The sequence below is a fragment of the Bactrocera tryoni genome, chromosome 3 (genome assembly GCF_016617805.1).
Source record: "Bactrocera tryoni isolate S06 chromosome 3, CSIRO_BtryS06_freeze2, whole genome shotgun sequence".
Classification (NCBI taxonomy): domain Eukaryota; kingdom Metazoa; phylum Arthropoda; class Insecta; order Diptera; family Tephritidae; genus Bactrocera; species Bactrocera tryoni.
Window position 1 is genome coordinate 45,373,514 of NC_052501.1, and position 15,369 is coordinate 45,388,882.

Consider the following 15,369-nt stretch of genomic DNA (forward strand, 5'->3'; position numbering starts at 1 on the left):
TAGAAATTCTAAAATTGTCTTTAATTCAGCTTTTAGGGATAACATTTTTTTATTTAAGCATGAAAAAATGTAAATTTTTTGACAAAAATATTTAGTACACATAAACAAACTTTATTAAAATGTAACCGCGCAACAACAAGTGAAGCAAACGTTTTGGTAAGAGCAAAAAAGAAAATGTGACAACAAATCGCGGTCAACAGAAACTTTCACATATAAATTTTAACCAAAACATAATTTATTTAGGTGCAACTTGCCGAAAAGGGTTAAAAAAAAAACCAAGGAATGGACCAGCGGTGTCTATAAACAGGAGCAGCAGAACAAAGGCGCACAACTATAACGAAATAATTATACCAAAAACAAAGCAGACAACACAACAACAACAATAACAGAGACCTAAAAAAGTACAAAATAAAAGCAAAGACACAAAGCCAATACAAAAAGAGAAGAGTTCCATATTTCTGCTTGTTTTGAAATGAAGAGAAAATAAAAAATAAAAATAACGAAGCTTTAAAACACAATAACAACTAGAACAAAGGTAGCAGCACACAAAAAAGTCTTGAAATATAACAAAAACTGCAACAGTAATTGCTGATATACTTGCAACACAACCAAATTACTATAGCAACAAGCAACAACAGCAATAAAAATCAGCAATAACAACTTTTACAAGTACCTACACACACACACACATACACACTGAAGGCTCTAATAGCGCAGGCACCAGCAACATGGAGAACATGTCATCATCAATTGAACCGGTGCCGGTGGTGCCGCGCACCGCCAATTTGCTGGCGTGCAAACAATGGTGGCGCGTCTGCTTCTTATATGGCGACCAGCAGAAGTACTATCGTCAAGTTTACAGCAAAGCGGCTGCGCAACGGCTGGCGCTCTCCACTGGCGGCACGCTAACAGCCACCGGCTTTCCACCAGACAACAGCAGCGGCAACGACAACGATAATGACAACGAAAATGAGACGCACAGTGGCAAGGACAGCGGCTGCAGTGGCAGCATGCAGACCGCTGACTATGATACGGTGGCTGGCGATTTTATCGAAACGCAATTAGACGACGCAGATGCTAGCGAAATACTAGCAACAACAGCAACATCAATTACAGCTACAACATTGGCAGATGCGATCAACAGCACCGATATGGTTAAAAACCATAATCAGGAGTTGAACAAACTGACAGCGAAGCGTAAGAAGAAGCAGAAGGCTAAAGAAGGTGACGAGCAAGCGCCACCAGTGCCACTCTTTCCCTCCAAATATCAGACCATGAATGTCACTGCGTCCGAGTCGCCGGGCACGAATGCGCTTTTCAACACAACGAGTCGCGGCAAAAAGTTGCTACGCTCGCTGCGTGTGCACGTCGGCAAGGGTGGTGAAAAGTCGGCGAAGACACGGCATAAAGCGGCGCAAAACTCACCCGACCAACCCGAGAGCGAGGCTACCAAAGGTAATGCCAAAGTCACGGTGCTGGATGACCCGTTCCTTTTCGGCATTGACGCCGATCATTTGGGTGATTTGGTGCGCGGCAAGCAATATGCGCCCAACACCACCGAACATATTTCCCAATATTATAATACCTATCTGGAACAAGAGCAGCTCGCATTGGATGCGTATAACGGCGCTCAGTTAGACTTCGGTCAACATCTGTCTACAGCTTCTTCAACACCCGTGCAATACGGCTTCATGCCACAAGAGCCAGATGCGGAACCAAAGCCCGCGCTGCCACCTAAAAAGAAGAAGCAGAGTAAATACGAATCTCTCGGTGGTTTAATGCATGGTGATCTCGTCGATGGTGGCTCTTCAGAACTGCAGCTAAATGAGAGCGATTTACAATTTTTGAATTTGAATATGCGCAATCGCAGTTTGCCGCGCAGTATGAAACCGTTCAAGGATGTGCCTACTGATATTAGTTTCACATTCACTGAGGCGGATGGTGATGCTGCGTCGCCCCCACATCCAGCGCCGCTGCAGAAGAGCGCCACCTGTGAGCGCGACATGAATTTGGGTGCGAATCTGAAAAGAGAGGAGTGTGATGAGTAAGTTTTAGAGCTTAAGAAATTTTTATTGAAAACTTCTCCAGAAAGCAGCAAACTTATTAAAAAATATATAGTACTGAAAATTTAAAAATTGTATATCAAACTAGCTTGCGCTCAGAAAAACGGGCTTACTGGATTCCTTCGGGTGCCAGAAATATTCTTTGAAGTTGACCATCCAGTGCAGTTCAGTTTATACATTATATGGAAGGTGAAGGAATCTTTCATAAATTTTTAATTGAAAAACACAAATTACGATTTATAGTAGCCAGTATCTGAAACAGATATATTTATTTTAGATATTCAGAATCCAGAGGAATATGTCATCATATTTCTTCCATTTTTTTGCTAAACAATGTAATCTCACATATTTTATAGAATAAAATAAAAGAGACCGTCATCAATATATTTAGTGATTGGGAGTAAGGGAAAGATCAGGGCTGATGACTAAATTATTTTGTTCTTATTACAAATGCTCATTGATTAAATAATGCCAATATATCTATCTTTTCACTTACTATCTAGATTAATATGTTAGACCTTTAATTGTTTTGGAAAAAATCATTTTGATAGTTGAAAGTAGACGTGGATATTCCTTTAATTTGTCCCAACCAGTTGTTTTTTTTTTTTTTTGAGAATTTGTGATTACTCTAGTAGTCTATGAAAAAGTTACACTCAGCTTCTTTCAAAACGCGCCCACTTTGCGTATATTTTTGATTACATATGCTGATCCCATATACGACCCATAACTACGAGGTATATACAAGGTCTAGTAAAAAGAAACACATTTTGTTTTCACTAAATTAAATTATTTATTTAGCACAGTTAGAATCGTCCGATAATTTAGTGATTTAGCTCAAATATGCAATGTTTTTTAGACGATATATTTTTATTTTGATAATGCCACTTTCTTTGAAACTCCTATCTTATTGGCAAGAACAATGACAGTCGATTTTTACAAACTTCGAATGAAGCCACCAGCATGGACTGGAATAGATAGTAATCGCTTGGTAACAGATCCGGTCTATAAGGTATATGCCTAAGGATCTCTCATAAAGATTCCGGAGATTGTTGCTAGTGTATTGCCGAGACTTATCGTGTTGGAAGACAATTTCGCTCAAAAATGCCGCTTCTAAACGATTGCCTCATTCAGATAGTTAACAGTACTGGTTTGAATTAAGAGTTTGGTCGTAAGAAAGCAGCTCATGGTAGATGATTCCCTGCCCATTTGACCAAATAAATACTAAAATCAAGTCAAGAAACTACAAACTTTTCTGACAACTGGAAAAAGAAGTTTTATATATTAATTCTAGAATAGGGGAACGAAGGGATTCGTCCTTAGTGAATTTGATTTTTGTAGTTTTAATAACTTAGGCGATATTTGCATTACCAATTAGAGGACGAGGCCACTTTTCAAAACTTTTTGTCCAGAGCTGCCCTTTGTCATTTTGAAAAGCTTTTCGGTTAATGGCGTGTTGAGAGCATAGCAGTGGTCCGATACCTGCCTGTAATTTCATTAAGATACCTCAATTTTTACTCAAGTTCTAGCTTGCACAGACGTATATGTATATAATCCTATATCTGACTGTATTAGTATTAGGTGATACAACTGAAAAAAACTGTTATCTGTAACGTTTGGCAAGAGTAAAAAAATCAGTAAGAAGATAAAAGGTAACCAATTAATGTTACCATTTTAGTTAGGAAAGTTATCGGTATTACAGATCAAAAACAAATATTAATCAATACTTTATTGTTTTACAAAATATTTTATTTATTATTAAGACCGATACATTTTTGCATATGTTTGAACTAATTGTCGAAACACTTTTGACACTCTGAAGGAGGTATCTTCAAAACATGCGATTTAAACTCATCAACGGCATCTTCAGGTGTCAAAAAACGTTGACTTTTAGTATATTAGTGACGTATGGAGATAAAATAAGTCATTTGGTGCCACGTTAGGACCATACGGTGGATCAAATCGAATCATTTGCAGTGGTTTTAATCGATTTGTCTGAGCTCGAATTGTCGTGGTGACGGTATTCCATTTTGGATGGTTCGTTTTCCTCATTTCTTGAAAGACAACTTGCAAAAATGGTTGCGTACCACTCATAATTTTCCGTTCCGCGCTGTTCCAGTGGTGTGGTTGTGAAATGGCCATTTCCAGTTTTTAGTCGATACGAATATTTTAAGTTACTATATGTATTATATTACCTCACACACCATAATGTATTATACATAATACTGTAACTTAAAATATTTATTCGTGTCTATAGACATATAGTGCTGATTTGTTTAAATCTTGTGTATATGTATGGCATCAAGAATGACGAAACTTTACGATAAAGTTGTGAGTTACCATATTGCAATACTAGAGTTGCCAAATCCCGAAACATAAAACGCAATCAACTTCTAACTTTTTGCCAAGAAGTTTCCTCTTGAAATAATTTTCGTTAACTACAAACTTGAGTTTATTTTCGCGTGTACCTAATTTTTCGAAATCGTTGATTGTCTATTGATTCGCTTTGTATAATCTTTTGAATGCTTTTTTATAAACAACTTATCTTACAGGCATTTTTAAAGTATTTCTATATCGACAACTTGATTATAAGTAGTCTTGATTTCTTCAACATCTTAATTTGCTTCGATGACAACTTGACAATTTAATTTGTCATCGCTGCTCTTCTTATCTTTCTTTTCATATCAGAAACTTCAAACAAATATTAAATGAAATCACAAAAAGGAGCGAACAGCCTCCCAACTCAATCTCATGAATTTCAAAAAGCGAACTTATTTGTCAGAAGTAATTTCACGCGACGCATTGTCAATTTAAATTACTCAACACAACATAAAGCAAAAACAATAAAAGCAACGACATAGAGCAAACAATCAAGCAAACACGACGTACAACCAATCGGTCAATCAATGGCCAACAGAACGGTTCGAGTGAATGACGAGCGCAAGCCGCTGAATGGCAAGCACGATTGCTAAATTAACCAAATGAAGATGAGAAGTGAGGTGTTGAAAGCCGCAAATCGCGCAACACTAGAACGCATTTTTCAATGAAGAGTATCTGCAAAGAACAACAACAGAAACAAAAAAAATTCCATGAAAAAATGGCAACAGTTTGAGCACTCAGACAAAAACCAGAACAAAGCAAAATAATGATTGATTAGCCTTCGGTGAAGCAGCCACCGCCATGCAACATCCCACCGCTGAGGGCGCCGCACCGCGCCTACCGTAGAAGCTTGGAGGTAACAAAGGTCAATGTACACATGAGTTGGGTGAGAACTGCGCAGCCGCGCAGGGTCGTTGGGCCACAACGGGTATCGCTTGCAAAAATGAAACCGCAAAAGTGTGCGTGTGTGTGTGTGTGTCGAGTAAACAGCGAAGGAAAACGAAACGATGCGCAGTCAAGCAGGCAACAAAGCGAGTGGACAGCGAACAAGTCAGGCGGCTGCACAATAGACAGCGGCGGCCGAATGGACAAAGCCCACACGAGCGCCCAACGCAACACATAATGCACGCATTTCAGCATTTCACTGCGCAAGCGCATATGTCTGCATTAGCATGTGTGAGTGTGTGTTTGTTGGTTCACTTGAAATTGAAACCTGCCTTTGTTTACAATGTGTACGCGTTTTAAAAAAGGCAGCAAAGCTGACGGAAAAGAAACTCAATAACCGAACGCTTGGCCAGCAATTGTTACGCATGCGCTTTGGTGCGCAGCCAAGCAGAGTGAGTCCGCAATGGCCACATCCTGCCGCACAAAAGCCTATACATAGTTGCTTTTATTTCTTCAGTTCGGTGTTGTTGTTTTTCGCTTTACACTGTTACGCATGCGCAGCTCATGTTACTCGATTTCGTAACTGCTCGCACACTTTGGCGATGCTTGTCTGCCTGCTGGTCGCGCTACTTTTTTCCGCTGCAGACAGCTAAGTGATTTAAATGCATTTCTGTTCACCTCAGTGTAGTTTTTTTATGGGGTTTATTTTTTCTTATTAATTTTCGCAAAACTATTTCTTCATTTGGCCCCTTTTATGCATTGACAGGCATCAGAAGGCAGCGCCGAGCGGCGAAATATGAGAGCAGTTGGGTAATACTTATACTTACGTACACTATTGTGAAAAATAAGCGCAAAGTTATGGTAATACTAATGGTGGACGCTGACACCTAAGAAATTGTCATAGAAATTTTTCAATAAAGCCCAAAGTAGTTTCATTAATTGCTCTTACGTTTTTTGGAAATTAATTTCGTTGCTCGCGATTCTTAAAGTGATTGCGTTCACATGTTTGTATATTATACTTATTAAGTTTGTCACGAAGCTCGTAACACCCCAAGGGAACATCGGAGATCCTAAAATATATGTATATAAATGATCAGCATTACGATCTGAGTCATTTTAGCCATCCCTCACTGACTGTGCATTAGTCTATATAAACGCGAGTGGTCCGATGTCGGCGGTTGTGACAAATGAGTAGTTTCTTGGGAAGAAAATAAGTGTAAAATTTCACATTAATATTTCAAAAACTGAGAGACTAGGACTAGAAACCACTCATTTGTCAGAGCAGCTGACATCGGACCATTACAGCTTATAGCTTCCATAAATACAGAACAATGAAAGCAAGTTCCTTTATGACAAACTTTTTTAAAAATATCTTCAAGTAATTCGGTATGGATTATTTTCTAAGGTAATGACACAATCTCCAAAGGAATTGTTTAGATCGGATCACTAAAGCATAGCATTTTGAACGTTCTGTTTTTTGCTGACTATATGACGGGCTTGCCCACCTTAAATATGCTGGACTGAAAGGCAAGATTCTGGATTATATTTTTGATAGTAAGGGCGCCCTTAAATGCTGGTCCATCAGAAATTGACCTATTTAAAGTCTTTAGCCAGGCGCGCAATAATTTCAAGGAAATCGGCAGTGAACTTGAAATGCTTACGGAAAAATAATACAAAGTATTCCTCCAAACGTAAACGTCCGTCTTATGAAGAGACCACCACATCTTTTTTGAAAAGAATGTCCCTGCTAACATTGACCTTATTAATCTTTCTTCCCCTTGTCCTCAAGGTGACAAGCATTCGTCATCACATGATCGGAACACAGTGAAAGTTTTAACAGAAAATGTTAACCGAAAACCTTTTCAAAATTAAGTTGTAATACCGTGAAAAACGTTAATATTCATTTCAAGATTTGCTTCGGATACTACAGTTGATGACATAAAGTGTTATATCTCGTCAAAATTGCAAGCGGACGATACTGACATCCGAAAATTTAACTTCAAATACGACAGGGGTATTTCGTCTTTTACGATCGACATCTCTGCTAAAAATTTTCCATTGGTCAGCTCATTCTGGCCATCTGGTGACTTTGTGCGTGAATTCAAACATAATCGAGATAAGCCCACTGTAGTTGTTGTTAAAATACCAACAAAACCCATTGATACAAAAAACTGATTAATAATAAATCACTGAGTATTTATTATAAAAATGTTAGAGGTCTTAATTCAAAACTAACTGAATTGCAGCAATATTACTTGCGGTCTTCGTTTGTTGGTGTAAATCTAGTCGACAATCTTAGAAAAATTATCGTCTCGTCCAATTTATATTTCTGCTACTGACTATCGTATATATATTTATTTTTATTAAGTTTCTGAAGGAGGTTATGATCCCCATTACCAAAATGGTTTGGCATATAAACCTGTACAAATTTATTTCAAGTTATATTCACTCTGTAGTCAACCAAGATCAATGCAAAGTAAATGAAATCTGAATCTGAATGTATCACCAACCATTAGATCCCTGAAGTTAACAAAAAAATTAATGTATAATTTGAAGTTCATCTCTTCAGAGTAAAGCTTTGGAGTGAATCTGGAAATTAAAAAAAAGAAAAGTTGCCAAAACTAATTACTATGGTATATGACACGCAGCCATTTTGTGGTCATTATATTGTGTTCCGCCGCTATCAGTATAACCTCAGTTCTAATTTTCGTTTTCTCAATACCAATCGTTCTCTAGAGACTTTAACTAGCATTATAGAAAGAAAGTTATAAAATAATTGAGGTTTTGCACTACGACCAATGGTATATTGTGCCCTCTCCAATATACATATATAACATATGGTTACAAAGGTCCAGTAATCTGAATAATTCCAAGAGCTTGCTGGGCGCGACTGAGGTGATGTAATCCCTGTCCACGTAGATGAATACAACAAGTGGAATAATATTTATAAATTTTTTCCTTTCTATATAACAGGATGGGATACTTAGCAGTCTCAGAAAGACAGAAATTGAGAGTATACGGGATGTAATTGATAGGTACATAGAAAAAAATTTGTGATATTTTATATTTCGTAATTACCACTCTAAAGTATACTTGCAGAAGTAATAAAGTTATCATATTGTAAGCAGCATTATTCGATAAAAAAATATTCACCAAGTGTTCTAATTAGATATTGTATTATATAAATACAAGTACTGAATTCATTTTCACTTAAACAGACTCTTTACATAAAAAAATAACGATTGCATCAGGTATTTTATGTTAATGTAACTAACAAAGAAGACTTTACTAAAAATCAACAAAAAGGTGTGACATAAAAATATTGATTATTGACCAGGCATTCTTAAAAGTCACTTTAAAGACTTGCATGAAGCCAAAAACCGTATCGAAATTATCGATATGCAGCCAGCGAAACTCGGAAAAGTTGAAAAATCTATTTTATTGCGGGCAATAAAGACGGCGTTATGATTCACATTGTCTTCAAAAATTAATCTCAAAAATCTATGAACCCTTACGAGTATATTAAAGAAAATATAACGTATTAAATTAGTATTAAACACAAAAGAGGTATCCGCACATATATTTTGGTATATTAGAAGTAATAGTTAATAATAAATGTTGTTTATAAAGTTTTTATTTCATTTAGTTGAGTTATTTATTCAGTTTGTCTCATTAAACTATATTTATCTTTCCCCGAATTCTTTTGAAATAAAATCATTATTCGTTTTTCTCTTTCTAGGTAAGTTTCAATTATTGCTGCATATTAAAAAATAAATCTTGATTAAAGTAAGTAAAATAACACAAGCAAAATACAAAATATTTACACCTCAAATGATGTTTAGTTAAGAGACGACTTACATATATACCGCGCAGCACTGTACAACACCTCAAATGATGTTTAGTTAAGAGACGACTTACATATATACCGCGCAGCACTGTACAACACCACAAACATACAGAGTGGTATATACAATATGTTACAAAAGCTTGCTGGTGTTGCACACACCACGCCGGGTGTCAACAATCTCAACTCAATCAGAATGTTGCTTGCGCTTTTGTGGCAAGTAATGTGAGCTCATGCGCCTTTATTTTATTAACAGCTTTTGTATTTTTACTTTCAAACGAGGTTTGGTTGCATTCTTCTTTTATTTTAGAATTACATATTTTTTCAGAATTATATATTTTACATTTCTTACTTTTTTCTGAGAGTTTTGCACTCTTCCTCCTCAGTCCTTAAATGCGATCCTTTTTCCATAACAAATATTGACCTTCCCTTTGGCATAGTGTTCACCACAACACTGCTCATATCGCTTGCTCTACTCTTTGCTTTGTGCTCGAGCTCAATGCGCAAATATGCTAAAATGACCTATCAACTCATCTTTCTGGCATTCGCTTGCGGTTTCGCCAACTTAAATTGCATTATTCGATATTCGTGGTTGCGCACATGATTTTGCATAATGTAAAAATGTAAATTCTGTACGTAAATCGTTGAGCTATGACAGCAGCAGCTTTTCGAGGTGAATGTTCTGATTATAGTATGGTATTTTTGCAAGAGAGTATAGGGTGAAGTATGTAGTGGGTCTAAGATGCTTGTGGTGAGAGAAATTATTTACATAACATAGCTAAAATTTAGAGGTGCTGAATTAATTTTTAATTCACATGGACTTCCTCGGATGAAAACAGTTTTTTTTTTAATTTTTTTTATCATAAAAAAATTAAATATTTTATTAGAATTTTTATTGCTACAAACATACACCATTAACAAAGAAATTCTGAAATATTTGGAAAAAAATATTTAACTTGGCCATTGCGACGCAATTTCCGGTGACTCCTCGAAAAAACGTGCGGCCCACGTTGCCAGGGTAGGTCCCTTAAATAATTGTTTTAGCTAAAACCTTAACTTAGAACTTGGACGAAGGAAAAGTTGGACTTTTGGCAGACATTTTTAACAAAAAATTAAAATTTCAGTGAAAATTTATCAACTTTTTTTATAAAATAGTTGTAATCTCAAAGCGCGATGTAAAATTTCATGAACAAGGTTCAGTAGTTCTAGAGAAATCTTGCCAACTGACTTCAAAAACACAGTTTCGAGAAAACGCGTTTAAAGACGGCGCACTTAGCCTAGCTAGCCTGGAGCACACAAGACTGTACTCCGAAACGATTACTCGGATGAATTTGAAAATTTGCGACAATATTCTAGAGGTTTTGTAGAATTTAATATAAAGAATCGATTTTTGAAACCTTTAAACAAATTTAACCCTCTAAGCAAAATGTTTGCGCTTATGGCATATATACATATATTCAAAAAAATTGTTAATAATTTGTTATCATAGCATGAAGCACTCAGGCCTATGCGAACTTCACCCAGTCTCATTTCTTTTAGCTAACCATTTCAAGTACTCTCAACTTGTTTCATACTCATTTTCGATTACCATTCTCGTGTCATATTTATATCAGGCACCGTACTGAGACTATCAGCATGCTCGCCAGCGCCCTGCCGTAATGTCATTTAAATTAATGCAAAATGCGTGCATTTGAAAGTCTTGCAAACAATAGCATATCAGCCATATAAGGACGAAATAAGGCTAGAGTAGTTGATACAAGTGGATAGTATTGAACTGAATGCATATGAAATTATACTACTTTGGCATTGTGGCTAAACTGAATTGTGATTGTGCTGCTGCATAGGCGGCTCAAAGATAGTCTACTTAGTGGTGAAGGCAACCTTTCATTTTCCATGACTAATGGATATGCGAAAAGTTTATGCAAAACAAAAAAAATTAATAAAAAGATCAAAATAGCAAATAAATAGAATGGCATTAGAAATGCTGAATCTTTCCTCATTTTAGAATATTTCATAGGAGTTATGTATGTATATTGTATAAAAACTTTGTGCACATAAATTTTATACAAATAAAATGTATAAAAAATGTATATACATATATCTATGTACATACATACATATATGTATATAAATTTAAATAACAAAATAAATGAATAGAATTTAATATAATCTTCGAAAAATAGAAACTCCAACAAAAGACTTAAGCGACAAACTCAATTGTACTTGGCAGCCAAATAAAGTTATAAGTAAAAACAACATTAAAAATATTGGAAAAAATATTGAAAAATATTTCTCACAACTAGATTTTAATTAAAAGTACAACAGAAAATATAATTTTCCAAGAATCGTTTTTACGACAAGATACTCCCTCACATAAAACTACATGCACTTACTATATAATAGCAGAAAAGAAAATGTTTTAAAGATCGCCGAAATAAAAAGAAAACAAACAAAAACACTAAAAACAATCAAAAGTAAATTTCTCCCAACCGCTTTATATCGCTGACCAGTCAAGCGCTAGCATTGAAATATTCAAGTAAATACTCAATACATGTTTATTGCACAATTCTTCTGAGGTAAACCATTTTTATCTACCATTTGCAGTCACTTATATAACCGATGAAATGACGCAAAAAACAATCATGTTTTATGAGTTTCATGTATTGACTAATAATTAGCTTCCATCCAGGTGCACGCGTTGTCTGGCCACAAGCGAACTTCGCAAGAAATTTACGACCTACTGATAAATGATCTCGTAAATGTTCTCGCTACAATCGTCAAATACTTTACTTTTGTATGATCGTGATGGTCGTTTATGACTTAAATTTTTTTTTTATTTTTTTGTTTTTTAAGGGAAATAAAATATTTGTTTTTAGAAATTAAGGGTTACGTATTTGAAAAATGGACTTTGTTCTCCGAAAGAAGGTTTACCAATTTTATTGTTATTTATTTTCACAATTTATAAAACTTTGAATTTGTCCCTTAATTTGTGATTGATATTAGGCAATGTCTGCCTATGTAAACAACCAATATGCAGAAATTTTTTCGAAGGTTTTGACCATGCCTTAATAAAGGTAGGTATTATGCATAGCCAGGGAAAATCCATATTATCTATAGTTCCGAAGCTATTCGCTTGTTGTTGTAGCGGTTATATAATCCACGCCTTGGTGGTAAAGTTCAGGTTGGTTGTCACCGATATCATCAAACGGTAGGCTCAAGATGCGTGCCGTTTCGACGGGGCGGATCATAGAGAGAAGAGTGTAAGATGAGTGCGGTTCGCTAAGCATATAAAGCGGTAGTTGCAGTCATGCGGGGATTCTTTACACGCTGAATATATATTTGGTATATAGGGGTCTATTCTGGATAGGTAGGAGTTTAGCCTGCTACAGTATCCAGAAAGATGTTACTATAGGATCATTCTAGATTATCGGGGCAGCTGGGGCTCTTCTTCTGCGATAGGTGGATGTTTGACTCCAAGTATGCTAGCTGAAGCTTCGTTGTCTGGCCGCTTGCATTGTATGTTACCAACAACATTTATTTTTACTTTCCCCATGTACTGACGTCGATATCATATAATCAGCGAGTGAGGTGATAGAAATTCTCTCTGGTGATTAAGAGAATTTCGAAATTTAAAAGTAACGGCAAGAAAATACCACCCTGCGGAAGTCCCGTTTTAAATCTTCTTAACTAAGAATTTTGTCCTCGAAACAGTAGGGATAATTGCCTACCGCACTGAAAATGCATGCTCCACCTCTTTAACCCTGGAAGGAGCGTAAATTTTTCGATTTCGCTACTAAATAAGCGTTGTATGATTGTCTATGTCAAAGGCTTTTATCAAGTTCAACGCAACGAGGACTGTCCCCTCACAGGGTGATTTTTGACTTGTGTGAGTGCTGTGATGATGCTGTGTACTTTACGAAAGCATTCTAGATGGTATGCTAAATTCAGGTGGTGAGTGCACGCTTGAGGTAGCAAAGCCTCAGGTGTCTTCACTACTGAGGAAAGGAGAGTTATCGAACGATAAGGCTTCCTTGGATGGCGAGCTTTCCAGGTTGCAGTAGCAAGACCATGCTTCCGACTTTCCATACATCGGGTATTTAAAGAGTGGTCAACAACAAGATGACGACTTTAGTTAGATAGCTTACTCCGCTTGAGCCTAAATCATCTTTTAGCTTGTTGAAACTCGAGGAGAGCTTACTAGCCGCGGTACAAATATTATAACAGGATATATATATATATTTACCTTCCGCTACTCTTTTAATGATATCCGATATCTGAAAGACATTCGTCATCATTAATAGTGTCGACCGCTGTCAAAAGTTTTTCTACTATCGAAAATCATTGGTGAAGAGGTTTAGAGGTTTACTATCTGTTGATTTCGTAAAGCACGTTTTGGTTGTTATATTTTTAAATTTAATAAATCTTTTCTCAACTTTATATACTCCAGCATCAACATTGAAATATTTGAGCTGTTTATAATTTTATTGATGTGACTCCACGTGACCGAACGAACTGGATTTTTCCAGAAATATCTCTATTTAAGGGGTTATATACAGTTGGAAGGCAGAAAAAAATCCAATTTTCAAGCTTTTTTTTTGAGAAAACTTTTAAATTTATTGATCCAAACATTTGAATACATATTATGGTATCTTTTATCTGTATTTTAAAACTTAGGATTGGTAAAAATATTTATTTGGGAAGGAACTACAACTGATCTCCGGGAGCTCCTTCCAAAAAAGACGTTATGCGGTGTCCACTATATCTCTGATCTGGATTCTCTGAAGTTAGCAAAACCACACAGATTTCGTTAAAGTAATTTTAAATCTTATAAAGCAAATCGATGGAATAATCAAAATAAAAATTTTCGACAAAATGCCGGTTTCTCAAAAAAATCGATTTTTTTCACCAAAATTTCGGCATTAAATTGCTTATAAAAAATATTTCTTGGTGAGAAAACATCTTCGATTAATTACTAAAAAATATATTTAAGAAGCTCGTGCTTAAATTTGATACTAATCGGTTTAGCCGTTTTCGAGTAATGCTGGTCACCGACTTTGAAAACACAATTTTGAGAAAACCGTGTTTAAAGTTTGGAATGCACTCCGAAACGCCTTTTCAAATTTGAATGAAACTTCGAAAATATTCAACGGAATGATATGAAATTTTCTGTGTGTATTCTTAATATATATGTACATTAAGAAAAAAAAAAAAAAAAATATTTTTTGAAAGTTCTAACTGTATATTAGCCCTTAATTTGCCAATACAGGTATTTCACATAATCAGTGAGCTTTCCACTTCCAGACCTTAGATAGCCCGTAAAGTATTTTTCCTTTTATCTTTTGTTGTTGAATTATTGTTCCTTTTCCTACTAGTTTCAATCTTTATCCCCTTCGTTCTTTTTCCAATGTGTTTCAACCTGTTGTGAATTTTTTTGACTTTTTGTCATCTCAGTCTTTTGCACTGACCTAATATTTTTATTGATTGATTGAAAAATTTCTCTCAAAACATTGTGCTCAATCACTGACATCGAAGCATGTAAGCTGTAACTAATTTCAAGTTGACCACATGTGACTAAACGAGCTGTATTTTCCCAGAAGTATGTATCACTGATCAACGTAAATAATTTTCAAGTAGGAAGGTTCGTAACATCATAGAATTGATTTAGACAATGAAGTGTGGCTAATGAAATTTAAGCAACGGCACATTTTGGTCCTGTGAATTATTTTTTTGGAACTCTTCTTGTAAAAATTATACTCTTATTATGTAAGGCGACTGTTACGATCATATGTAGTAGCCGCTAGGAAACTGCAAACCGAAATTTGCATTACGCATGGCGACCGGCTACTCATAATGTACCATTTATACATTATTTAGCAACTGAACTTAAAATAAATTGCAACTTTTAAAGTTTAGAAAAACGGCGTAACTTGATTTAATACTATCAAGCTGTAAAGACTGTAAATAAATTCTTCAAGGCTACTTTTGGCCCAGCAACTATGCGAATTTGTCTTTTAAGAAACCATCATTCCTAAATAGAGTTATAAATTCGTTATGAAGGCGGAACTTTTATGCGCTCAAAGAGAAAGCGACAACAGAAAAATAAGTTATTTTATAAAAAGAATAGCTTAACATATAGATATGTATTAGAAAGTATCTTAACTGAAAAGATTTCTTCAGATATTTGAAATTCAAAAGAAAACG

The 15,369-nt window shown here is 35.6% G+C and overlaps 1 protein-coding gene across 1 annotated transcript in view; it reads left to right on the plus strand.

The window, feature by feature from the left end:
• Positions 1-318: 318 nt before the first annotated feature.
• LOC120772136 (protein prickle) overlaps positions 319-15,369 on the plus strand; it is a 92,990-nt gene continuing 77,939 nt past the window's right edge. Inside the window, exon 1 of the mRNA XM_040100554.1 lies at positions 319-2,044. Coding sequence (XP_039956488.1) covers positions 729-2,044 — 1,316 coding nt within the window. The 5' untranslated portion in view covers positions 319-728. The remainder of the gene's footprint in view (positions 2,045-15,369) is intronic.